This window comes from Tetrao urogallus (genome assembly GCF_951394365.1).
Source record: "Tetrao urogallus genome assembly, chromosome: 5".
NCBI classification, from domain to species: Eukaryota; Metazoa; Chordata; class Aves; order Galliformes; family Phasianidae; genus Tetrao; species Tetrao urogallus.
In genome coordinates this window covers 63,640,756-63,666,677 of record NC_136818.1, presented here as the reverse complement: position 1 = coordinate 63,666,677, position 25,922 = coordinate 63,640,756, and the positions used below count along the sequence as shown (strand labels likewise).

The 25,922-nt window shown below is 43.8% G+C and overlaps 1 protein-coding gene across 1 annotated transcript in view; it reads right to left on the bottom strand.

The window, feature by feature from the left end:
- Positions 1-13,638: 13,638 nt before the first annotated feature.
- MGMT (O-6-methylguanine-DNA methyltransferase) overlaps positions 13,639-25,922 on the bottom strand; it is a gene marked incomplete at both ends in the record, with an annotated part of 133,998 nt that continues 121,714 nt past the window's right edge. The window contains 2 exons of the mRNA XM_079535956.1: positions 13,639-13,770; positions 21,474-21,613. Of these exons, the coding sequence (XP_079392082.1) occupies positions 13,639-13,770; positions 21,474-21,613 (272 nt within the window). The remainder of the gene's footprint in view (positions 13,771-21,473; positions 21,614-25,922) is intronic.

Below are 25,922 nucleotides of genomic sequence, written 5' to 3'. Positions count from 1 at the left end.
GGCTGACAAAAGCCCCAGCAAAGCCCCTGTGGTCCTAGAATGCCCATCCTGGGTGAGCACATTTAGGAAAGAACTGAAGCAGCAGACACACCAAACCCGACAACCACACTGGAGAAGAATTTGTGTGCATTAAACAGACACACTTGGATTCATGCAGAAATAAAATTCAAAATATGAAAAGAGTACCTGAGGTTACCAACTCAGCTCTAATTACTGAAGTAAACTAAACACCTCAAAAAAAAAAAAAAAAAAAAAAAAAAAAAAAAAAATCACAAACGCCAAATCTCTTGTTTACAAAACAAATTGTGAACTTAACCTTTTCAGCTCTGGCATTTCCAGGCGTTCTAAGTGTCAGATTCATCGCTGCCACTGACATGTGCAACTTGTGGTTATTGACACGTGCCTCCCAGCCCCAGTGCTGGACGGAAGCGGGAGGGCTGCAGGCACAGTGCCACCCCATACTGAACCCTGAACCTATGAGGCAAGTGGAATCGTGTCCAAGGAGGTTGTGGATGCCCCATCCCTGCAGGCATTCAAGGCCAGGCTGGATGTGGCTCTGGGCAGCCTGGGCTGCTGGTTGGCGACCTGCACACAGCAGGGGGTTGGAACTGGATGAGCATTGTGCTCCTTTTCAACAGGGGCCATTCTATGATATGATAACAACCCAAAACAAACAGCAACAAAGACCAAGCCATAGCTAATGAAATAAAACCCACTGCTAAGCATCTGTTTGGACTGCATCTAAGGCAACACTTAAGCACAGACAAAATTTCACCCACTTACAAAGCTCTGCTCACTTCATATGGGACTCACGTACGCACAAATTCTCACATAAACGGGGTTGTATTGAGGTATAAACTGGAAACATCTTCCTCTGTTCATCTGAGATTTCTCCTATCATAAACTTTTGATTAGATGGTGTATATGTTAAACTACAGATAAAAGTTCCTATTGGAGTTTTTCCTCTGTTAACGGTATGTATATAAACCCACAGACTGCTGATGGGCACAGGAGGAGCACATGCTGTTATTTTTTGTGTAAAAAAAAAGCTAGAACTTTAAAGCCATCATTTTACAGTCTAGCTTGAATGAGTATTTTCTGCTCCACAAATAGGCAAAATACTCCTATAGGAAACGTTGAAGATTTGTTTTTTATAACCATCATTCTTAACTAGTGCACAATTATGTTTATTTCTATCAGCAATCTTATTAATTCCCATACTACTTCTGGACCACGCTCGCACCACAGAAATTATTTTAATTGAACATTTATTAAAACAAATGCCTTGTCAGGACATACCCTCTCCATCTGGCCGCACTGGACGGGCATTATTTCCTGGATGTGTCTGCTTTATGCAACGTCTTCTCACACAGATCTCACTGACCAGCACAGATCATGATTAGATTGTTGTGGGTTTTGTTCCACAGCCTTTTCTGCCACAGCCCTTCTTGTCTCGCTGCCATCAGCTCATATGCACACACGCAGGACTTTTCCTCTTCTGCTGCACACAGTACATCTTCTGGAAGTACACCATTAGCCACAGATCTGACAAAAGGCAGAGATCCTCTGTAAATAACCTCCCTGCAAGGCTGCATGGCCTGCATCTTTTCTTTTTTTACTTTTTCTTTCATGTTTTTCTTTTTCTTCTGCACATGCACGCTCGCAATCACAGAGATAAGAGTTTGGGTACGAAATAAAATTTGAATTGAGTTCCCAGCATTACATTTAAGCCCTTAAAAATAAAATAAGAGAATCTTTCTCCCCTCTCCCTCCCTAAAACCGTCACCTGCTGACAAGCAGATTCCTAGCACTATAAGGACCTTTCCCAGCACACTTGCTTGCTTAGCAGCCAAACATTATTTTTATTGCTGGCATCACAAACAAACACAAAACAAATTCCGAGACGCTCAGAATTCAAAAAATGGCAGCATTGTGCAGTTAATCCTCTATTCATGGTTATATCCAAGTACTGTGCTGTTATTTTGACTGTGATTCATCTTAATGAAAGCCACTGCTTTTACAGCTTATCTCCTTCAACCCCAAACTGATGCACCCGCTCCCCTCTCCAACCAGACTGTGGGAGATTCAAAGCTGTTTGGTCACACACCACAGCAAGTGGAGCTCCTCAAAACTCTAGAATTAGCTTAATGTTTACTGAACTGGTTGTTTGTTGTATATTTTTAATCAAAAGCCCATGCAGTTTCTGTAACACTAACTGCAAAGAGTCCATCACGTTCAACCTTTACATTTCCATTCTATTATCTGGTTGTTTTTCACTTTTTCCTTGGCAGCTTTGGGCACAAACTTCATTATCATCTCTTGGATGACAATGTACTGTTTTTAGCAGTTCTGTTTTGTGTAGAAGCCCCTTGAGACAACCAGGAGCTCCTAAGCAGGGTCACGTAGTGCCCACAAATGCTTGTACAAGCATAAGGAGCACCCAACATTCGTATTTCCAGTGGTACTATAATTCTGGTGGGCACTGTGTGCCACACGGATGCAGCCCAGCAGCTTCCAGAGGTCTCCTCCATTGAGATACTGGAGTGCTTGCAGCCTTCATCACAATGTTCAAAGCAGGTCCAGTGCAGGACGTGGAGCATCTGAATCCCTTGGTGTCCATTTCTCGTGTTGTTTTCTGGTTTTAGGGCTCTTTTATTGACATGACCCTTCCGCAAGTGTGCAGAAATACTTAGTATCAAAATGATATTGTGAGTCAGCTCATTATGTTTAATGCGGACATCAAAGTCGCATCTTAATGGTCATAAGATTATGCATGCTTTGAAACAAACATGCATAAATTATCTGAGGACTTCAAATAATGGCAAGGAAAAAAACAAAGATTCTCCCTTATTTTCCCTTCACAGGAACTCTGACTTGCTAAGGACCACTACCCTGGGAAGCTCCCTCTGCAGTTTCCTTTCTTTGGGCTGGAATGGCAACATGTTAGAAAGGTTTGGTTTGGGACGCAGCTCATTCCTACCTTTGACTAAGCTGCAATTTCAGCCATCTTGATTAGACAATCTCTCAAAATATGGATTCATCTTCAAAAACGAACACGAACACAACACAAGGTTGCGGTTCTTTGCAGGTGGAAAATCAAAGTCAGATTTAAAAGAAGTTTACTGAAAGATTCAACCAAGGCCCACTGATACCATACCATAAGGTGCAGTGTAACTACGTGACATTTCTGAAGACTGAAGAAGCTTTCATGGGCTTGTAAACCTTTGCAGATTACTGGGATGCTGTAGGCCCAAAAGGAGGAAGAAAAGCTGAAATCCAGAGGTCACAGGCCAGGACTGATGCTTCCCATTGCTTCCAAATGCTTCGTTTAAGCCAAATAGCAACCACGTGCAGAAGGCAACTCAAATAACAGAGATGCTGGCATGCAGGTGTAAGATGTGAAAATAACTTCCCAAAAAACTCGTTGTGAAGAGTATCTCATAAAAACTTCATCCAAACTCAGAGATTTGACAAGGACCAGAATTAACCACCAACAATTACCAGGTAATACAGAAGTAAAATTGGGAGAAAATTATATCCAGTTTCAGCCTGCGTACGGCCAACACTTGAATCACAAAATCTGCTGCCCTGTTTTCTGAACTGAAAAAACCTCCTGCTTTAAAGATTGGACAGAAAAAGGAAACCTGCAATGAAAGTCAAGTTGTGAGAAAAGCGAATCCACGAGGCATCCCTGGGGAGTGGAGGGAGCAGAAAAATGTGACCATCATGTACTCACATGTCAAGAACAGATGATCTGCCCATTGTAATTAAAGAGAGAGAAACGTACAGAAATCTCAGGCAGTGAGGAGATGCCAGGAGGCTTCAATGGAGTGGTGGCTCCTTGCTCAGACAGTGGGAGCTGAGGAATCAGAAGGAGCTGGTGGGTGGCAGGGACAGCCATTCTGAGCTGACAGAGCTACCCAAGACCTGTGCTCAACCTGCGATTAATCACACGCACACAAAGCCCCGGCTGCGCCCAGCAGCCATCCTGAGTGTCACAAACCTCACAATTCCACTTGGAGCGAGACAACAGCAAGTTAAATTTCTGGATCACTGTCACTGTGTCACGCCAGGGAACGGTCAACGATGGGAGTAATTCGAATGGCAATGTCAGTTCTCGCAACCTGAGGTTTGAGGGAAGTGCCCTGCTATCATCCAGCAGCTCTGTCACACTGCTCAGCCCCACTCCTGGCCCCATCCCACTCCTTCAAAACCAAAACCAAAACCAGAAACAGGCATCAAAAGCTGGAATAATCTGACGTTGAGCTCCTGACAGGTATTGGCTGAGTGAGGAATTCAGGTCTGGTCAGCACATCTTACTTTGGAAAACCTGCAGAAGTTGCTACGTAAGCTTGTGCACGTCTTGTATCACACCTGTGCTAGACTCAATCAATCCAAAAGGTGTACAGAAAAAAAAAAACAACTGGCTGTGCAAATGTGCAAGAGTTTTGCCTTGTACCTGTCCCTCAGTAACACCTCCACAGTGCTTTTTCTTTGCATTTGAGAGATCGACTCAGCATCCAAAGCACAGCTCACACACTGACTTACCCAGAGCGATACAGAAGGAAGCAGTAGCATGTAGCTATCAAGATGGGGAACTCCCAAATGCCTGACTTCAACCTGTTAAACACCAATTCACACCGTGCTGACTCAGAAGCATCCAAACGCAATATTCCCCCAGTTTAACTAAATCACACCTGTTGTGAACATAGCCTAACTGCACGCTCAGATCTCACCTAAAAGCAAGGGCAAATAAAAGCAAGAAAGCCCAGCTGTGAGTCCGCTGGCTTCCAGAAGGATAGAATAGAAGGAAAGGGCGAGTGGGAATTTCTTTTGGAACAAGGAGAGATAATGGGGCTAAGAGAGCCTCTCTTGCTTTGGGAGAATGGCAGGCACTGTTCTTGGTGGTGCTGGGGTGAGTGTCTCCTGCTCCAGCACACAGGTTGTCCTGTTTATTTACTCAAAATCTTCTTGTTCAGAACAAGAGATGTGACAGCAGGATGTTTGGCCTTCCTCGCCGTTCCCTTCACTGGGAATGGCAAAGAAGCCAAGATGCTGCATATATGTTGCCCAAAGTGCCTCTGACTTTGGAGTACCTACAAGCAAAGTGAAGCAGAAGTACCTTTGTTATTTTTAGTTTGAAAGAAGTGGCTCACTGAGTCAGTAAACATGTATCTATTGATATTATTATTTTCTTATTTTTACATCAAACACAAATACAGTGGGAGAAAAATACTTCTACAGAAATGTGAAAGAAATGGAAAACAAGCCAAATTTAGATTTTGCCTGCAGGATAATTGACAAATCAAGAAGCTTTCCTGGCTTCAAAACAGCTACTTAGATCACAGGTGGCTGTACTCTTAAAGGATAAAAAGCAAAGCTATCTCTTTTTATGGTATCCTTTTCAGGCATTCTCCTCTGTCACAGCCACCAGGCTTTTATGAGTGCCCAGGCAGAAGAAGCTGGATCCTGTTGCAACACTCTGTTGGACTATAAACCAACGATATTTGCTTTACCTGTGCACTATCTTCCATGGAACAAAACAACATTTACATCTGGGATCAATTTGCTTGAAATTAAAGTGCAGCTTTTATATCTCTTCTGCATCAGAAGTATAGTGTTAAGGCTATAACATACAGACAGTTACACATTACTTTGCATTGTAATATTTAGATTTGTGTCATTTTCTATCTGAAGTAAAAAGCGTCTTTAAATAAATGAGTGATCTTACACTACATATTTTATGGGCTGTGTACTCAGCAAGATACATCTGCATTTGTATCGTGCATAAACTCAACTCCAATTTAAAACTATGTATTTAGACCTTGAATTTTAATGCTTAAACTATAATGCAGTGTGGGGATAATTTGGACTATGGCACAGAAAAGTTCTGCTTTGTTTGAACCCAGAGCTCTGCAACCTCTTGGCAGGAGGTGAAGGCAGCTCCCACCTCATCACCTGGTGTCACCAAGCCCTCCAACCATGGTTGAGATTCAGAGCTGCATGGCGCACTCCAGGATGGCCACCACCACCATCCCGGTGATCCAGGAGGTTTGTGCAATGCTGTGCTCACCAGAACATCAGGACGTAAGCCTCAATTTCCAGCAGCGTCTGGCTGTGCTGCTGGTGCCTTGGGACTTTTAGTGGGACTTCAGCAAGGGACTTGCCCATGAATCATAGAATGGCCTGGATTGCAAAGGAGCACAATGCTCACCCAGTTCCAACCCCCTGCTGTGTGCAGGTCACCAACCAGCAGCCCAGGCTGCCCAGAGCCACATCCAGCCTGGCCTTGAATGCCTGCAGGGATGGGGCATCCACAGCCTCCTTGGGCAACCTGTGCCAGTGCCTCACCACCCTCTGGGGGAAAAACTTCCTCCTCATATCCAACCTCAACCTCCCCTGTTTCAGTTTCAAACCATTCCCCCTTGTCCTATCGCTATCCGCTCTCACAAACAGTCACATCCCCTCCTGTTTATACACTCCCTTCAAATATTGGAAGGTGTTCCCCACTGGGACAGTGCCTAATGGGGAGTGCACAAACAGCACGTCTCAGATATTACACATCCCCAGAACACAACCTCACTTGATTTCCAGGGACAATCTGGATTTGAGCTTTCCAACCAGCTTTACTCATCACTGCTGCCTCTCCAGCAGCATGTAAGGCTCTACATTTCACTTCCTCTCTAGTTAAGCCTGACTGGCAACAATCACACATTGCAATTTTCACAAGCATTTCGGAGCTGTAATGCACTTCAACTGGAGTGCTTTAACAGGCTACTTACTGAATTCCAGTAATTATTTGGAAAAGTTTTGCAGGTTCTTCCCCAGGGTTCTCCCAGATCTGAAGGAAATCACAAGAGCCATTTATAAACAAATTCCAAATAGCCAAAAATAATCCAATTTCCATTTGAACCAAACACTATTAACTTCTTCAATTCTTCAAAATAAATGCGATAAGCTACAAAGCACTGGAAAGAGGACTGGAATCTGAATTTGCATAGAGTTTTTCACTACAGTTCCCAAACTGAAAAATCCATCTCTGCAGTTTACACAGTCCATCTAACTCCACAATTCTCATATTGTTTTACTGCCAATGGCAAGAAACAATTTAAAAGAATGCCCAGGAAAACAGCTGTCCAGGATAACAGTCACAGAGTGGGGCAGTTTAGTAAAATCAAGATCAATGGTTTTGTGGTTCATTTCAAACACAGGGCATTCTACCTAAAAATGTTACATGTAGGCTGAAACAAATATTTTGTGTTTGGGTGAAGGTATTTTTTTTTTTTTGCAAGTCATACATATGCTACAGCCTCATTGCCCAAACCAGACCTGCAGGAACTGCACTGGACAAAACACTGCTGGACCTCAACATCTTCTGCTCCAACTCTGGCAGAAAGGCAGCTTATCCAGAGCTATCCTGCAGTGGTTGACATAAGGACATAAGACTGAAATAGAGGATGCTGCTAATATGAAAGAATCAGATGATGTACCTGGTCTTTATCCTCAGCCCGGAGAAAAGAGACAAGCAATTAGTCTGTCACAGCTTCTTTGCCATACGCAGGCTGGAAAACAGATTGAAGGGGTCAAAAAATTCAGAAGGCTCCACATGATCCGACATTTGCCTTGTCACAATTTTCTTGACAACCAGAAGGGTGCAGACAGTTTGCTGGTCATCGGGAACGGCGGTGTGGGATGACTGATGACTGAGCTGGGGACAAGCAGCCGTTCAATCAATGTCCTGCTCCTCAAAATGGTGCCTTCCGCTAGAACTCGGGGTGTTTTCAGTCTGCTCATTTTAGAGGACAAATGTGATGGAGTTGTTGGAGCGTATGAACATTTCTTCATCTTGCAGTGATGCTCCCGCAGCTACAGAGGTGATCTCCAACCCAAGCAATATTCAGAGGTCCAAACTTCAGTGCCTTTCTTTTTGCACTTCACTGCATTTGCAGAACAATCTCTGCCGCAAAATACATTACAATTGAAGCAATGTTCACGAACAACACATCAGTTCTGTTTCAATTTTTGCTGTTACTTTCCAGTTTGTTGGTGGCTATGTGGAATGTAACTCATCAGAGCTCATTCTCTGTATGCGGATTTCCCTGTTCACCTTTTGTTACTTGCCCTGTGCCTTCAGTGCCAGCTTTGCACCCTCCTGCTGCTACCCGGATGCTGCTGCTGCATGAACAGACACTGATCCGTTTGCCCTCAGCTGCTCCCTGTTTCTGTCAGATATTTTTGGTGTCCGACACGCACTGCAAGGACAAGCAGCGCTTTTGTGCACAGCTTTTTTTTCGGAAGTGCTTGCACCTTCACCTTGTGAACGGTGGCTAAGTGTATGACGAGTGTTCTGGGACACTGGGAAGGATGATGTTTGCATACAGCTAAAAAAACAAAACCCATCCAGAGAGGCTGGCAAGGCCCTGGGCTCGTTGGCCATGAAGAAGAGGAGAAATGCAGCCAGGACTCAGTGCCAGGGCACAGCAAGAGGGCAAAGAGCTGCTTGGCCAGCCCTGCTGATGTATCATTCTGGCAGGAGAACTCCATGGTCATCCCCACATCACTCCAACTCCATGTACCAGTGATGGCTCAGGACCATGGGCCACACTAGATAGACTTTGCATTCCTAAATATCTCTCAGCAGCTCTCCTGACAGAAATTGCCATGGCCTGCATATGGGTGATGTGCTGCCCCGAGCCCCTTAGAAGATTATCTGTAACTAAAAAGTGGTGTTGGGATTAAACGCTGCTTGGAGAAGGAACAAGGACATGTTTTTGTTGGGCATTACAAAGAAAGCATTTCAATGTACCACAGATGTGCTGTGGTTAAACACTGGAGGAGTGCTGCTTGCCCATCACTCCCTAAAATTAAATTTGCATTCAGGTATCACAGTAATGCTACTTTCTAAAAGATGTGGAACGTGCTTAGAAGAAGAGTAGAAATAAGGATCATATTTGAGTCTTACACTGTAAAAACCATGGGCCATAATCTGTCAAACTTCTGAGGAAAGCTGAGCCGCGATAGCAAGTTCAATAAATAAACACAGTAATTTTTCAAATGATCACACTGCGGATGAATGGAAACACCATGGTTTTTCACTACCAACCTCAGATCCGTGTGAGAAAACCTCACAGACCCCACTGCCTGTGTTCTGACTTCCAAACAACCACGGCCAGCCATTGGCAGTGCCGCGCTGCACAACAAACACAGCCCCATAACGAATGGCAAACACGGCCAACGTTCAACAAAGACACAAGATTTCTACAAGGAATTGCCCTCAATCCTGCAGCTCCCACCCCTAGTGGTAGATTTGCCATGTCTAACCTGAGTCCTAGAGCTGATCAGCAGAGGATGAGGGACACCAGGTGCTGCTATTCTGCCCTATGTGCTCACAGCCCTCGCTGCCACGTTCCAGGCCCGCTCGCTGTAACAAATGAAAAGCACTGTTTAAAATAACTAAATAAGGCACTTGAAGAGGTTTTAAAAATTGATAACTCAACGTACTGTATGAGATCGATCTTAATTACTGCTCATGTGGAATTGTTTTTTTTTTTTTTCTTCTGGCTTTTTTCAATGGGGGAAAAAATAAAAGAGCAACCATTAACGAGAAACTTTAAAGGCTCGTTAACAATATCCTTTCATCAATCACAAGGGCTGCCAGCGCGCCGCACTCATGTCAATTTTCACCTCGTGGCCCCGCTACCAGGCCCAGGCTCCTGGCCAGCCCCGCATGGATGAGCTGGCCACAGCGTGAGGCTGATGGAGCCCAGACCGCCCCGCTGTCGCCCGCCGGTGCCGCCGGGTCCAGCCCTGGCCCCACCATGCTGCCAGCTGCCTGTTACTTCACACGGGCCAGGGGCTGGTCTGGATCAGCCCGGGGAGGGCCGATAAGGGGTGAAGGGGATGCAGCCTGGACGGTGAAGCTGTGGTGCCGGAGCCAAGGATGGCCCTTCTTGCCCCTCCGGCAATAGCAACGTGGGGGGAAAAAATGAATGCTTGAGAAAGATCAGATTTCTTCTTTGCCAAGAAGAGGGCACCGCAAAAATAGCAAAATTAAACACAAATCACCTGGAAATCCCAGCCTGTAAAATAGGGGAAGATTTTGGGTTTTGCTAAGGCGTATCCTGGAAAAGAAATAGAGAGAAAGCTGGGAAAAACGCTATCTTTTCATGCCACGCATTAATTGTATTTATTTGTTACTCATACCCTGTGCATGTTATTTGAAATAAAAATAGCACATAGTCCTTTGACGAGCTGTATTTGCACATCAATGTAACTGAAATATCCTGTGTGCTGTAATGGCAAGTGAGCGTGCTGTCAGTAATATTTTCCATTGTTTTTAAAGCCAGCCACAGCAGCTCAGACCGGAGGCATACAGTAACCCAGCGAGGGCAGGGAGTTTTAAAGGGAAGCCTTCGATTGCTATTTCTGTTCAATTTCTGCAGGAATTATAAAAGGAATTACAATTAAATCTGCAAATGCAATTCTTTGAGGATTTTTACATTCCTGTAAGATTCTTACTAAGCAATTACTCTTGAAATAGTACATAAATCTTACAGGGCTCCCATTGGATTACTGTGCTTTAAGTTTTTAAGCAATCTTTCTGTGGCTTTATTTTTTTACTGCATTTTTTTTAAAGGAAAGCAGGTCTTCAGCACCACCTATCACAGCAAATCAACATTTTTAAGGCAACGTGCATCTCCTTGATTTGGGAGCGATACACATTACAAATATTATGACTTTTACATATTGTAAAACATTGGACAAAATGATTAAATGCAATAATCTGAGAGATTTCTGGAAGAAATAATGATTTGTGATGCTTATAGAAAACACGGGTTGAAATGTCTATAATTTAATATATTTGGAAAAAGGTAACACTGTCCTACCAGCTACACTGCTGCTCATCATTCAACCAACAAGCCATATAGCAAGTATCAAATATTATGTACAAAGTGCCTGGTGCTCGAGAACTATTTAGTAACACTGAACAGCAACTTTATGGGGCAAATCATTCTGGCCCTCATCAGATGTCTAATTCCTCCAAATGAGTTGGTTGGAAGAGTAGCGGGACAAGAAGGTTTGGGGATATATCTAAAAACTGCCTTGTATCTGCCATGAATTGCTCTCCTGTTTAAGATGCTTACAGTATGAGCTCATAACACGGCAAACTCTGCCTCCAAGGAAGTGATCTGTAACAATTCCTGAGCCTGGGGCCCTTCCCCATTTGGTATTGATACATAGGATGCAATCTGCATTTTTCATTCCGGCATAAAACAGTACAACCAGTGTCACCACAATGCTGCTGTAAATCTGACCCAGGAAATACAACGTGTTCCTTTTAAATATTTCCATTGGCCTTAGACTGGCTGTAGAGAGTGTTTTGTATGGAAAAAAGAAGGAGGGGGGAGAATGACCCACCGCAAAATTCAGTTTCTTCCATGGTCAAGGGCATCTATTTCATTATAAATGTAGTTCCGCCAAAACAAATATTATTTTTGAATCTTTCATTATCTTAGTCTCTGGAAATGGGCTAAAACAGCATGTGTTGGTATTAGATGCTGCAGAGCCAGCTGTCGTGCCTGGCTGCACAGTGTCTCAATGTCAGCAGTTCAAAGCACTGCGAGGCTGAATGGGAGGAAACTTGATAGGTCAGAGGAACCCAATTCCAGGCAAAAAGAACATAGCTGTCTTGTTTCCAAGCATGGTATTTTCTTTTTTTTTTTCCTTCCCACTGCATGTGCATACATACAGAGATATGTATTGGGATGCCAGTGTTTTAATATCTTTTCCCCACTCTGGTGTTTTCATAAACCCAGCAGTGACCTCAGCTCCGTGCCGCCAGCAGGCTCTGCATGGCGGGGTGAGGAAGCCCAGGACCAGAATCGGCGCTGGGGTGATGTGGGCCAACAAAGGTGACAGGGCCAGGGCCATGCCCCCGCCACCCTGCCACACCATGCCACGCCAGGAAGGGCCCAGCAGTGCCCATCAGTCACGGGCAGCTGCACGCCTCATTTACAGCCACGCTCTCATCTGCAAACAAACCGTGGGCCTAGCGGTTGCTCTCAGGGATTTACAACAGGGAAGGATGAATTTTAATAACTGACGCTGGTGCTCAGATTATTGCCACGGAGTGGGGGTTGGCAGCCTCACAGCCCAGTTACGCACGTGGTTGCGCCTGCCATGCCAGGGTGGCACCTGCTGGAAGCTGAAAACACAGACACCTGAAAGAGCAAACGTGGCACAGAACGTCGCTGTGGGGGTAAACGTGGAAGAGGTTAAAGTTTGCATTTGGTATCGCATCCTTCTGTTGATATCCCGTTATAAAAAAAAATAAAATACCCCCAAACTGTACATATTATAAGGCTATATTTTTATCCTGGGGTTCTGGTGACACGTGCAAACCACTTGAGCTTTGCTTTCGTGGTTTATATTGCCACCAGAAACCCTTGATAAAAATACAGCCTTATATTGTACAGTTGGGTATAGTTTATTTTCTCCATATATCACAAACCGTGTTTTATTTATAAACATACACAAAGACACTTGTACATGCAAAGCAGTTTTTTTATTGAAGTAATTCTGAGATATCAATAATACTACTTTAACTAAAGCACTGTAACACCATAATTTCTTGGTCAGCAAAGGCCCTTCTAAAGAGGCGCCTATGAAAATATGATAAACTCATAAAAAAAACCACAAACAAACAGTATTTCCAGTATCAGTATTAACTTGGAATTTAAGATTCCCTTACTGAAAATTCCAGCTTTTGGTGGCTCGCAATTTCAGAGAACCCTTTCTATACCATCTCAGAATTCAGTGCTAACATTTCTCCAATCCTTTCTGCGGAGAGGCTACAGGAAACAAAGCTTCACACAACAGAGAAACGGCAACGCTAAAGGAAGGCTATTGCTGCTGACAACGCAACTACGATGAGCCCCATCCAATCCTGTGCCCAAGCTGCACTCACCTAACTGCTTATTTCAAATATCTCAAGCAACTTGCCAGCCTCTACAGCTCCACCTGCTTTTTGCAACGATCACAAAAGCAAAATCTGTACTCCTGCCTTGAGGGCTTCTCACAATCCAGAAAGAAAATCTGTGAACCAGTAACTCAACAGCCACCTCCCTCCGGCTGCCCTTCACCACACCCCACGACGTGGGCTTTACTCAAAAACCATTTCAGCAGTGGGTTGGAGCCCTGGCATGGGGCTGCCCGGGGACACGCTGGCCGCATGGCTCCTCGGCCACCCAGAAGCATCCTCAGAGGGATGCCTGCGCCTCGCGTTTGCCATGCCCCTCCCATTCTCTTATCCTTGCTTTAATGGACATTAAATATAGAACAGGACAGAACCGGGGATGAGAACAAAATACATGCACAACAGGCCTGGACTGCTGCAGTCATTCTGCTGTAAAATGTAAAAACAAGAAAGGGCATACGAGCTGCATCCCTCAGGACGCATCCCGCTTTTTTAATATAGTGGTGCCACCACACATTCCACTTCGGATGTTGCATTATATTTATATGTCACTCAAATATTTACCATTTTTCTGAATTCTGCTGGGTGCTCTGAGAGCTCGTTATAAGCCAAGTAGCTGCAGTCGTGTGCCTTGGCTGTCGAGCAGCTGTGGCTGAGCCGCATCAATCTGCTAACTTCTCTTTCTGGAGCTTCTCGTGTGACAAAAGCCACTCTTTCATAAGGTTTCCTCCTCCATAGTTGCCGATCTGCCCGCTGCTGCAAATCACCCTGTGGCACGGTATGATAATTGGGATCTGCAAAACACACAAAAATAAGAAAGGAAGCAAAGGGTGAAGCAAAGGGGAGTGAAGCAGAAGACGGTGTGAAGAAGGGCTACAAGCAATAAATCAGCTACTGAAGCAGCATTTGCTAGTAGTGGCATGGATTTAAACACCCAGGTTAAAGACTGTGCTGGAGACTCTCGTCCACCTGAGAGGAGGATGCAGGAGTGTTGCACCAAGAGCTCTTTTCTTTCTGAGCCTGTATCCCTCCAGGGTACAGACTATCCTGCAATGCCGATGGGCTCTGCTGACCACCCAGCAGTTAGGGGAAAGCATTCAGAGAAATGCTATTACACAAAAACGATGCAATGTCTTAAAATAGCTAAAACCCATGCATAAAACTCCCTATATAAAATCTTCTATGGAAGAAGTGCATGTTCAGGCTCCGGAACTGCACTGCATTGGCCTGCACCTAACGATATGAAGTTAATGGGATGAATTACAGTTGTGTTGCCCATGCTCTCAAGTGCACAGGCAGTCACTTCCCACCCAGTAGGGACACTTCATGACCCTACACACGCTGAGAGCAGAACCATCCCCAGCTCCTGGCTCTGGGGACACTGAGCAGCCAAGGCATGGAGCCACGCTCCCTGGGGAGGGCAGTGCTGAGCATGCTGATGTGCAATGCCCTTCCCCTCGGAGCTCTGCTCCTGCCAGGCGATGCCTCTGCACGGGCAGCATTTAGGTTGGATGGGATGTTGCAAAGGATAAAAGGAAAGAGCATCATTTAAGACCATGCAGCACATGTAGGCATCTGAGCATTTGCAGCAAGCTCATTTTCACAGAACGAGACATCTACAGCCAGTGCCACCCCAAAACATAGACACGGAGGTACAGGGCAATTATTAACAATCACATCAGGGTTAGAAGAGGCTGCTTTCCTGCAAAAGAAACCTCTGAAAACACGAGAGCAGCATGTCCATGAATGAGCTCCATGAGTCTCAGCTCCTGCAGCCAATTCCTCTTCCCTCTAAAGCACCTCAATGTGCTCTGCTGAAAAATTCCATATAAGAACAAGGCATTATTTATTATTTAACAGCAAGTCAATCCAAAATGGGTTTTGAATTTTTAAAACCTACAACAGGAGAGATTTAATTCACACCTAGCCAATTTAAGAACTTCTTCTCATGCCTCCTCCTTTGTATCATTTATAGCCAAATGCCAGGGATTCTGAAAAATCAATGCAAGAAGTTACATAATGGACTGGTAATACAGAGAACTACATAAACACACCTTTTTTTTTTTTTTTTTTTAATCGCAGGTGATTATCATAGTTGAAATACACATCATAAAAAATGCAATACCTCATCTTTAATCACGCAGTGTGTGTTCTGGTAACTACAGAGTAATTCAATTGCAATGACAGACCTGTGAGAAGAATAACTTACTAAAAGCGTGGATATTTTAAGTGAGAGTACATCCATTTATCCATACGTACATAAGCACAAACTCCAGACAGACTTCTCTTTCTCCCATCTCATATTTTTTTCAGTGAAGCTCCAGCTGTGCTCGCGTTTGAGCCAAAGACTCAGACCCCCAGCCAGACCTCGAGAAACTATTTTAGGCCAGTTCTTTTGTTATAGATAAGTAATTTAGATGGCTGAAGTTTTAAATCTCAATCTGAGCCCCAAAGCCATCACATTAAAATGGAATACACATAGGTGCTCATTGTTAATCCAGGTTTAATAACAAATGCTTCTAATAGCTGCTTTATTTGGAGCTAGCGGTGCCACGAGTGAATCAGGCATCCATGACAACTCCAGCAAGTCCCAGCAAAACCTCTCCTCTACACCCCACCACCCTCATGGCTTACGACTTCTTTAAACACGCTGTTTTTTGGAAGTGTTCTCTAATTCTTTTTGTTTGGAGTTTTCTCAGGTGTTACAAGCCCCTTGCACCAGTTAGCACAGGCAGATTGTCTTGCATGACAAAGCAGTCCCAATCCATAGTAATAAACTCTCCAAGGTTAGATTGCAATTGTTAAAAATATAAAGAATATATCAGGGTGTTTTGATGGTAAAGACACAAATCTTGCTGTGGATGGGGGCCCGAAGCTCTTTCTGAGCCGGCTCCCTGTGACTGCTCAGACAGCAAAAAGCCAACTGTTTGCTGGGAATTTGGTCACAGAAATAAGCCAACACATTTCTAGAAGCACTTTCTGCTGTTAAATTTTGTTAAGAAAGGGAAAGTGAAAAAAAGAAGTACTGTATTGTGCAGAGGAGCAATGCCATCTGCAGCCAGGTTGTCAGCGCACGCTGTGGGTCTCAGGTTTCCTATGATGGCTGCAGGGCAGGTCCCAAAATCAGGGATGTGTGGCTGAGCTGCTCAGCATCACATCAAACATGGAAATCTGGCTTGGGTGGTTTGGAAAGAAATGGGGAATCTCAGATTTCTGCTGTGTTGCTCTTCTTTTGTAAGAGAGTGCACGTATATTGGTGAATTGAGTTTGTATCCTACAGGAAAGGCACAAATTAATGCATTCTTAGAAAGCACCAACTTTTCTTGCAGAGAATCCTAGAATGGCCTGGGTTGCAAAGGAGCACAGTGCTCACCCAGCTCCAACCCCCTGCTGTGTGCAGGTCACCAACCAGCAGCCCAGGCTGCCCAGAGCCACATCCAGCCTGGCCTTGAATGCCTGCAGGGATGGGGCATCCACAGCCTCCTTGGGCAGCCTGTTCCAGTGCCTCACCACCCTCTGGGGGAAAAACTTCCTCCTAATATCCAACCTAAACCTCCCCTGTCTCATTTAAAACCATTCCCCCTTGTCCTATCACTATCCACCCTCGTAAACAGGTGTAACCCCCCTTGTGTATAAACTCCTTCCAAATATTGGAAGGCCACAATGATGTCTCCCCAGAGCCTTCTCTTCTCCAAGCTAAACAAGCCCATTTGCCATGCTATGGGAGATAATAAGCAGAGGAATTGATGAACCTCCTTTCTAGGGCAGATGTTGAGACGTCAGAGCTGCAGAAACACTGCTTTAATGGCTGTAGCTGGAAAACACAGCCACAAGGATAGAGGGTATGAAATAGAGCATCTTCCATGCTCAAAATAAAGAATTTCATACCAAGCTTGTCCTAACACATGCAAGCACATGCCTCATCCTCTGCAGCATCGGATACAAAAAAAGAAAAAAGTGCTACAAAGGCCGTATGGTCTCTGTAATTTAAAAATATTGAACATTGCTTCAGTTTAGCTTAATTGTGATGACAACTTTCAGACTACTAAAATAATTAAACCTGCTAAAATTTATTAGGGCCCTAAGGACATTTTAGAGGGAGAACTACCCTAGTCTGGAGCTTTAATGCCTCAGCTACATTTAATGTAATTTTTATCAATAACCAAGCAGCTCATAATATTATAGCTCCACTGAAATCTTCACGCTGTGAAATCTAATTCATCTAATACACGAATCCATCACTTACACAGACCCTATCTCAAACGCTATAAAACTTCCAAACCCATAGATTTGTCTCCAACAAAAATAACATGAAGGGGCCCTTCAATCAATAGCAGAATCCCTCTGATTTGGGCACCAGCTGAATATTTTCTCCAACTTTGCTTTTGTTCTTCTGGGTAGAGGCCCACAAGGGAAAGAGCTTGTTTTCACTCGCAGCCTCATCAATACCTAAATCCTGGTGAACAAGTGACACTGAGAAGCTGTAATCAATAGCTCCCTGTGCGTTTTTTCTTCTGGTCAAATGGTTCAGCACTACTGACAGCCCTGACACTCAGAACATGATGCTAAATCTTTATCAACAGCCATCTGGGTGACTGGCAGAACAAGACTCGGGTGGTCATTAACGCTCATGGCAATCTGTGAATAAACTAACTCCTCAATAATGCGTTTGTTTAGAAAAAGGTGGGGAAAAAAACTCCCTGCACAAGGTATCGATTGCCTTTGAACTGCATTTAGCAAATTCCGTCTGAGGATGAAGCAGCGCAGCGCTCCGCCGCGGTGCTCCGCTTGTTAAGAGTTTTCAATTTGACGCCACGGAAAACCGGCCGTCCTATTATACTGCCTGATGGACTGGAGACTTGCAGAAAGCTGCCAAACTGTCAAAAATAGATCAGCCGGGCCATAATGGGAACAGCTGAAATATCAAGTTATAACATACAACACGAATCACACTTAGCAAAAAATAATCTTTCAGTTTGCTCATGTCCTATCGCTTCTGCTCCCCCTATTCCCTCACAGAAACAAATACCGTAATGCGAACCAGCATGGGTCCATCTTTATTGCTAGCCACCTCAGGAATTAATGCACAAGTGGTTTTATGTGTTTGCAACATTTCAAATCCATACTTCACAGTCTTCTCATAAATGCACAATTACTCCTTTCACTCTCAAACGTTTAAACTATTTTGCCTGAATAATATCCCTGACTTTCCACAGCTCGATCTCAGCATCATGGCAGACACTCAGCTCGGCTTTAACCTAAACAACAACACCACTGGATCGAATATAAAAAACGTATGTAGCTGTTACTGCTGTTAACAGAGCGCTGAAGACGTCTTATTTAAGCCACAGAACAGTCATTTAGGATGGCCTTGGACTAATCAGCCCAACATTCGCCATTTCCCATGAGTCTCTGTGATTTCTTTTTGATCCTCCTATACTAGTCTAATGAGATTTTTAATTGAACTTTATGGGTTCCCTTTGAGGACCACAGACCTTGCAGTCAATCTGAACTGCAGTAAAGTATTTGAAGTTTTTCTTGCAAAAGGTGAGCCATCCCCATCATGTCCTTGGCATAAATTGAAGCAGGGATGTCGCATCTTTCAGCTGCTGCTGGCACCTCTTCCACCTTCTCATAAATTTGAAGGTCATTGTATGAATTATGGGAAGCAACCCCACTACAAAGGGAAACCTGTAGAATGCACACTACCAAAATTAAACACCGACCCATGGTTTGTAGAAGGGAGCAACGTTGTGGTACTTCCTGGAAAAACACTAAGGTACACAATTTCATCACAATATTTCACTAATAGCACAATGTCTGCATCCAGCTCCACTTTATTTCAAGCCCTCATTTTTACCTATATTGCTGTCCTCATTAAATCACGATTATAATACAGTCACCATGCCATGACTCAGTCCTTTAATCAAGGAAGCATCTCAAAGTGCAAACAACTCAACAATTTTGCACAGCCTCTGCAGTGATCATTAATAACAGCATTCACTAAAGATTGGTTTCTCTCCTCTGATCAAAACCCACTAATCTGTTGCTTAACAGAACACCACATTTCTGCTACACTACTCAAACCCAGAATTTGTATCTCACGGAAGCTCACGTTACAGGTGGAGCAGTTGCTAACACCACGGTTCTTTGAATTCTTTGCTGCTGTTTTAACGATGCTGTGGCTTGCATGACGTGTTCAGTTTGATGATCTGTTGAGGTAGATTTAAAGCCCAATATCTCATCTGATCAACAAACTTCAAGTGTGTTTATACATGAAAATGTCCACACGTATTCCAAAATTCGATACATGCAGCACACTGCCATATAAACAAGCATAACGTCTAATGGATTTAAGCTTCTAAGCTCCATAAAGAAGTATACAGTGATATTTTAAGTGTACATCAGCTTTTCATATGAAGCAGTTCATATGAGCAGCATAAAGATGCGTTCCGTCAGTACACCGTATTGCACTTGACAATACAAACTATTTTAATATGATGGAATGCTTTCCAATATAATCTGGTGTACATTAAGAGAAGGTAATACAATGCAAACCTGCAGGAAACAGTTCTCAAAGAATAACAATACAGTGTTGTGCAAAAGGATACGTAATTGCTATTGCCTAGAAATGTACCCTGCTTTGCCCTCAGGCTGCAGTGGAGCAGCAGCATCCAAAGCAGCAGTAACAGCAGGTTGTGGTGTGAAAATCCCTGCTTTTTCCCCCATGAGGAAGGATGAAAATAGTTCTGAAAATAGACAGCAAAGCTACTGCAATTTGTTCTTAAATGGGATCCTATCTTATTTTTGTTATTTCCCATCCTTGCTATGGCTAGAGTGGTTTCTGTCCCGAGAATATTTTTAATTGTAGTATAGATACTAATGTATAGCTTCAGGGAAAAAAAGAGCTCTATTAATATAATACTACTCCAATATTTCATTATAGAAAGCAAGCTGATGATACCATAATGACATCCTTGCCTGTTCCATATTTTTATTACTAGACATCTCCTGTAGTTAATCGGTAATTTCATGCATGTTCCACGTGTAGTCACAAATACACTCCTTATGTACTTCACTGGGAGCCCCTTTTCACCAAGTATTTTCCATATATGCCATCCTTCAGACCTATGAGTCATGACATGCAGCCTGACTATGCATAACATGCAGATTGATTTTATGAATGAAACAAGATACAAAGACAGTATGTGGTGGCAACGTGAAAAGCCCCCACCTGTATTATTTTCATATGGAGAGCCACCAGGTTTTCTGAAAACAGGTTCCTGAATCTGCTTTACAACTACATGTTGCAGTCTTCTATGTATCTCATTAAAGGAAAAAAACTGGGAGAACCGAATGCAGAAACAACAGAGAAGGTCAAAGATTATAGCAGGTGTAACGCTGGAGAAGAGAGGCATTTGGGTATGGAAAGATGCATGTTGCTAAGGGCAAGTGCTAATGAGGGAAAATACGGTGAAGAATGGCCAAAAAAGGCCACAATGATATTAACAGAAATCTAAGTGGTTGTTGGTTTTTTTTTTTTTTTTCCCTACTTTTTTTAAAGGCAAGGAAGGAGGGAATGTGTAAAGCCAGGCACAGGGGCACTCTCCTCCCTCCCTCTCCCTCTCCTTTGCACAGTGACAAAGCAGTAACGCAGGGTGAGGAACCAAGTTCCCTCCTCCTGCCGTGCACTGATATTCCCATTGCAGCCCAGACACTCCCTAATTCAGGACTGAGCTTCTTCCAAGGGGATCCAAACACGGCCCAACCAGTGGGCCCACATGGAGCAGCAGTGATTCTCACCAGTTTCACTTGGAGTGATCAGTGCGTTTCTGGTGCATGAGTCACATCTGAAAATCCAGACCCTGACAATCAAAAGGGAAAGATAATTACTGGGAAAACGGATGAAGAGAGTGAGTACTGTAACACATGGTTTCTCCTAAATTAACAGAACTAACCTAGAGTTACTCTCAGCTCAGGTGACCCACCTTTATCTATCCAATGGAGAAATGCCATTTACATCTTATCTCCAGTGCAGAGGAAAAGACTATGTTAAAGATCCAGGTGTGTATTATTGACGTGAACTGAAATCCCTCCTCTTCCACACTTTTAGAAGTCCATCTCTAACAGCAACCCATCCCATCCAGCAATGCTTCCACAGCTCCTCATGTCCTGACAAAGGATGTTGGTGCTGAGTGATAAAAGATTTCCCTCCCCCAGTATGTAAGAAAGTTTGAGAGCAACAAAATATGTACAGCCTGATGAATTAAAAGAAGTGCAGTGTTCCTCTTCCAAACCTAACACCATAAATGGTAGGGCATAAATCACATTAAACTGGGTTGTGCATTATTGCTGATTAAAAACACTTACTGACCTTATTACTCATGGTAGACCAGTTTTCATAGCAGATAAATTTAATCTAATGACATTTAGCCCAGAAAGCTCTCTAAATCCACCATCTTCCATCAACTTTATTTGAGAGTTGACACGAACTTACAGGGTTGCTCCTCATTGCTCCTCCCACCGCTCTTGCTGCTCGGCTGTTGCCTGCTTGCTCTGCTAATTGCTGGTAAGAAATGGTCTCTCCGAACTTCACTTCCCTCAGCAGGGTCCACAACACCTCTCTGGTGAACGAATCTGCAAATAAAGAGAGGACTGTTGGTATGCATGCATGGCTGGATAAACAAGGGGACGAAATACTCCAAGCACTCAGCGCGAAGCGTAGCCTCGATGGCAGCCTTCTAATTTAAATTTAAACAGCCCTGAGACACCGTCCTGTTATTGTGTCCCATATTGCTATATTTAAATACATGATTATTAGAAAGAGTGCTTCAAGTAACCGATCACTATAAAAAAGGATTTAAAGCTTTGATTTTCCTATATTTTTAATTTGCTTCAAGTACAATTATCCTGTTAACACATACAACGCGGGTTTTCCATTAAATTGGCAGAGCATAAATTAGCACCGAGTCAAATTAAAAAGGGAAGAAATAACCGGCTCTACCTATTTCACAAAGCCCTCGCATCTCCAGCTAATTTCCAACTTCAGCTGGGACACGTGGCAGAAGAAGCCCTAGAGCCAGTGGACCCATATTATCCTGGCTGACTGCATTTTATAGCCGAGCCCCCCAAGCTACTGCTCAGCATTCCAGACATTACGAAACGTAAGGACTGCCTGCGACCTTGAATGTACGGCACATTCCTTAATGACACGGGGCTCTGAAAAAAAAAATAATGTACCTTCCATTATTTTAATCTTAATTCACCAGCAAATTGCTTCTAAGCATTCCAATTGCTGAAATAATGAATAAGGAAATGCACGAGCTTCGTTCTGTAGCTCAGGGTTTTACCTCCCTAGCCCAGGACTGGTTGACAAAAGGACAACCAATAGCTGCTCTTAATAGGGTTTGACACCAATTGCTCTTCCAAGGCATCAGTAGAAACTCAGCAGATCTAAGCAGTGAATAACTCAGAGGAGTGAGCTGGCAAAGAAGAAAAAAAAAAGGAAAGAGGCCCTCTGCTCTGCTGCGAAACTCACGCCACTCGTTCGGCAGAGAAACAAACTGATTTGCAACATTTCCCTTCTTCAGTTGTCAAAAAAAGACACCGATTACGTTACATAGCAAAATGTGATTTTGTTCTTAAAGGAAACCCATACACCGTTATGGATGTGTTAAATAATAAAAATCACTTCTTAACTCAACGGAATGATAATCACTTCATTGAAAAAATCTGTTTAGTCTTTATTATAACATTAAGCAAATTAAACATCAGCATAATCCAGGTGATACGAGAAAAGGGTCATCAAAGAAATTAACTTTGTTGTTCATTAATTTACATGGATTAGTAGAGGGCAAAGAGATAGCAAATCTGCTCCAGTTTTTTATGATATAATTTCAAACTGTACACCATTTGTGGCAGTAGGGTGACTTTGGGGTTAATCAGACTGATTTGTCCTTTTAATTGCTTTCTATTCAAAGAAAATTCATTAGATAATGTTCTCTTCAAAATTCATGAATCAATTTAACTGAAGAAACCACATTAACAGCTTTGGGTTCATTAGCACAAGCAGTTGTGTTACTAGCTGATTGCTAGGAGGGTTTCCTTAGGCAAACAGATTTTGTTTACCATCATTTCTTCAGATAGGTTTCTTTCAGACCAAGTCATAGCTTCTTATTTTTGTTACCTCTCCTCAAGCCAGCGAGATCCGTGCTGACCTGAGCCCTTGGGAGCTCGGGGAATCCCTGCCTGGTGCCCTCTCTCTCCGAGGCACACAACATGCAGGGAGCTCACGCTGCTGCTGCGCCCTGCTCCCCTGTGGAGCTGGTGGCAGCGAGGCACCCACAGCGTCCCACTCCTGTGCCGTGAGCCCGGTGGCAGGATCACACAATCGTTCAGGTTGGAAAAGCCCTCTGAGACCCACAGCCCACCCTCTCAGTGCCACATCCCTGCAGCCCTCAACACCTCCGTGGATGGTGACTGCCCACCCCTGAGCAGCTGCGCCAGCACCTGGCTGCTCTCTGGAGAACAAACCGTTCCTAATACTCAACCTGATTCTCCCCCAGTGGATGTGAGGCCATCACTCTCATCCTATTGCTGTCGCCCGAGAGCAGAGGCCAACCCTCCGCTCAGGGCACTGCAGAGAACCTTAAGGTCTCCCCAGAGCCCCTTTTTCTCCAGACGTACAACCCCAGCTCCCTCCGCTGCTCCCCATGAGACCTGTGCACGGCTTTGTTGCCTCCACAGGATGAAGCAGTACTGGGAGCACAGCAGCTGGATCCCAGCATGGCCATGGCCAACCTGCTGAGCATCCCGCAGTCCACTACAATGAGGCATCATAGAACCAGCCTGCCTCAACATGCAGGACAGATTACCTTCCAGAGACAGCACACCTGTCATGAGAGAATACGTACTCTATCCATACCGACACAGAACACCAGAAGTTATAGTTCAAAATAATGAAATATTTAGCAATCATGCACATCATTTTATAAACGTATCTGAAAACTCAATTTCATTCTGTAGGGAGCAAATGCATTAATTAGTTTAAGCGGCTCTAACAGACACTGCCAAATACTGTTATTAAACTGTCTGCAAGTGTTAGTGCCTGTAAGCACAACCTTCCCAAATTAGATGGCTGAACTTTCACCAATTTCCAATGTGTGCCAACATTTTATGCTGCTAAGTATCATTATAAAATGCTGTAAAATCCGCACATAAAAATTAACGCCCACGTTTGCTCTATGGAAACACTCAGTGCAGTGTGAATTTTGTCTGGCTGCTAACTGGGGAGGCAATGTAGGCAGAGCAGAGGCTGAGTTGCATCCACAGGACCATCACTCCCTGTCCCCAGGCCCTTCAGTGCCCTTCTGCCAACATAAGGAGTTATGGTTCACACTGAGATCCCACCACTGCTGGACGCTGCTGCTCAGTGAAGTATCAGCAGTGTGTTGGATCCTGTATCAGGATGAACACCTCCCAAACTTCCATGGAATTAGGAGCTGCCAAAGGGGCAGGGGGACACATTTGTCAGTTCTGCCAAATACACTGTAAGTCAACCAAAATAATGCATCATCAAGCCAAGCTGACCTGAAATTAGCACTTAAAGGTCAGTTATCAGTCTCTAAAATGGGGAGATATAGGTCAGACACGATGAGGAAATTCTTCATGCACAGGCAGTGTGGCTCTGGCACTGCTGCCCTAAGCTGTGGGTGCCCATTGTAAGAGGTGCCCATGACCATGGCTGGGCCCTGGGAGTTTCAGCAGGTGGGGGCACTCAGCCCATGATGGCAGGAAGAGGCTGGAAAAGTTCCAACCCAACCACTCTGTGGTTCTATGGTCCTATGAAAGGAGGGACTTACACTGGATCTGCTGCTAATGCCCAGCTGCTTCAGGTCGCTTGCAGCAGCCTTAGGCCTTAATTCTCCCTAATAAACTCACTCCATCTGCATAGATAAGAGAGAGAAAATCAAATTTGCTTTAACCCTGGTGGATCATAACTTCTTTCCCACCAATTAGGAGGTGGCGATTAGTGCAGAGCAATGTGGCACAGCAGCGCTCAGGCAGTGGTTGGTAATGGAAGCAGACAGCTGGGTGCTGTGGGCAGCGGGGGCAGAGCCAATGGGGACAAGGGTTGGCCATGGGTTTGCCTCTCCTACTGCAAACCTGGGAGCAATAGAGGTGATGCACCTTCTGATTTCACCTCGATTTTAACCACTAAAGGCCATTTCCACCCCTTCTCGATCATCTTTGTTACTGCTTTTCTGGTTTATTTTATTCTTCTTTTCTTTTTCCAAGTGTTTCTCGTTTGTTTGTTGTTTTTTTTTTTGTTTTTGCTTTTCAAATGCAAAGAAGCAAACAGCACTCAGCCCTTCTCACCACCTATTCCTGTGGATAGGAAATGTAACTGCCTCGGATAATTTTTGTTTTTATCCCTATCTGTTTTCACCATAATATCTACAGCTAAAACTGTCGCAGGATCACCACACGGTTGGGCTGCAATCATTAGTTGCTGTTCAAATATTACTGGAAGTGTAGTTTAGACAGTGTGGTGACAGCCTGTAAAAATTGTCCATATGTACCATTACAACAGAAAAAAATAGATGCAATTGCTTAAAATCAGAGTGGTGGCAAACGTTTTGGCAAAGAAGAGACTCTGAACTTCTACTGTTGCCATCTTCATGAGTGATATTAACGTATTACAGAGACAGAATGCACCTTCCTGTGAATATTAAACTCTATGGCTGCTGAAATAACAGAAGCAAAGCTGAGATCCTGGCCATTTTCCATGCCTGATTTTTACAAATGAAGATGTAAAGAAAACAAAATTACTTTAGAGTATGCATTTCTGAATGCAAACAAGCAACTATCAAGCGTGCAGTTAAAAGTATAGTTCCAAAAGTGGAAAAGCTTTAAGAAAAAAAAACTTATTTAACATGAATAGGTA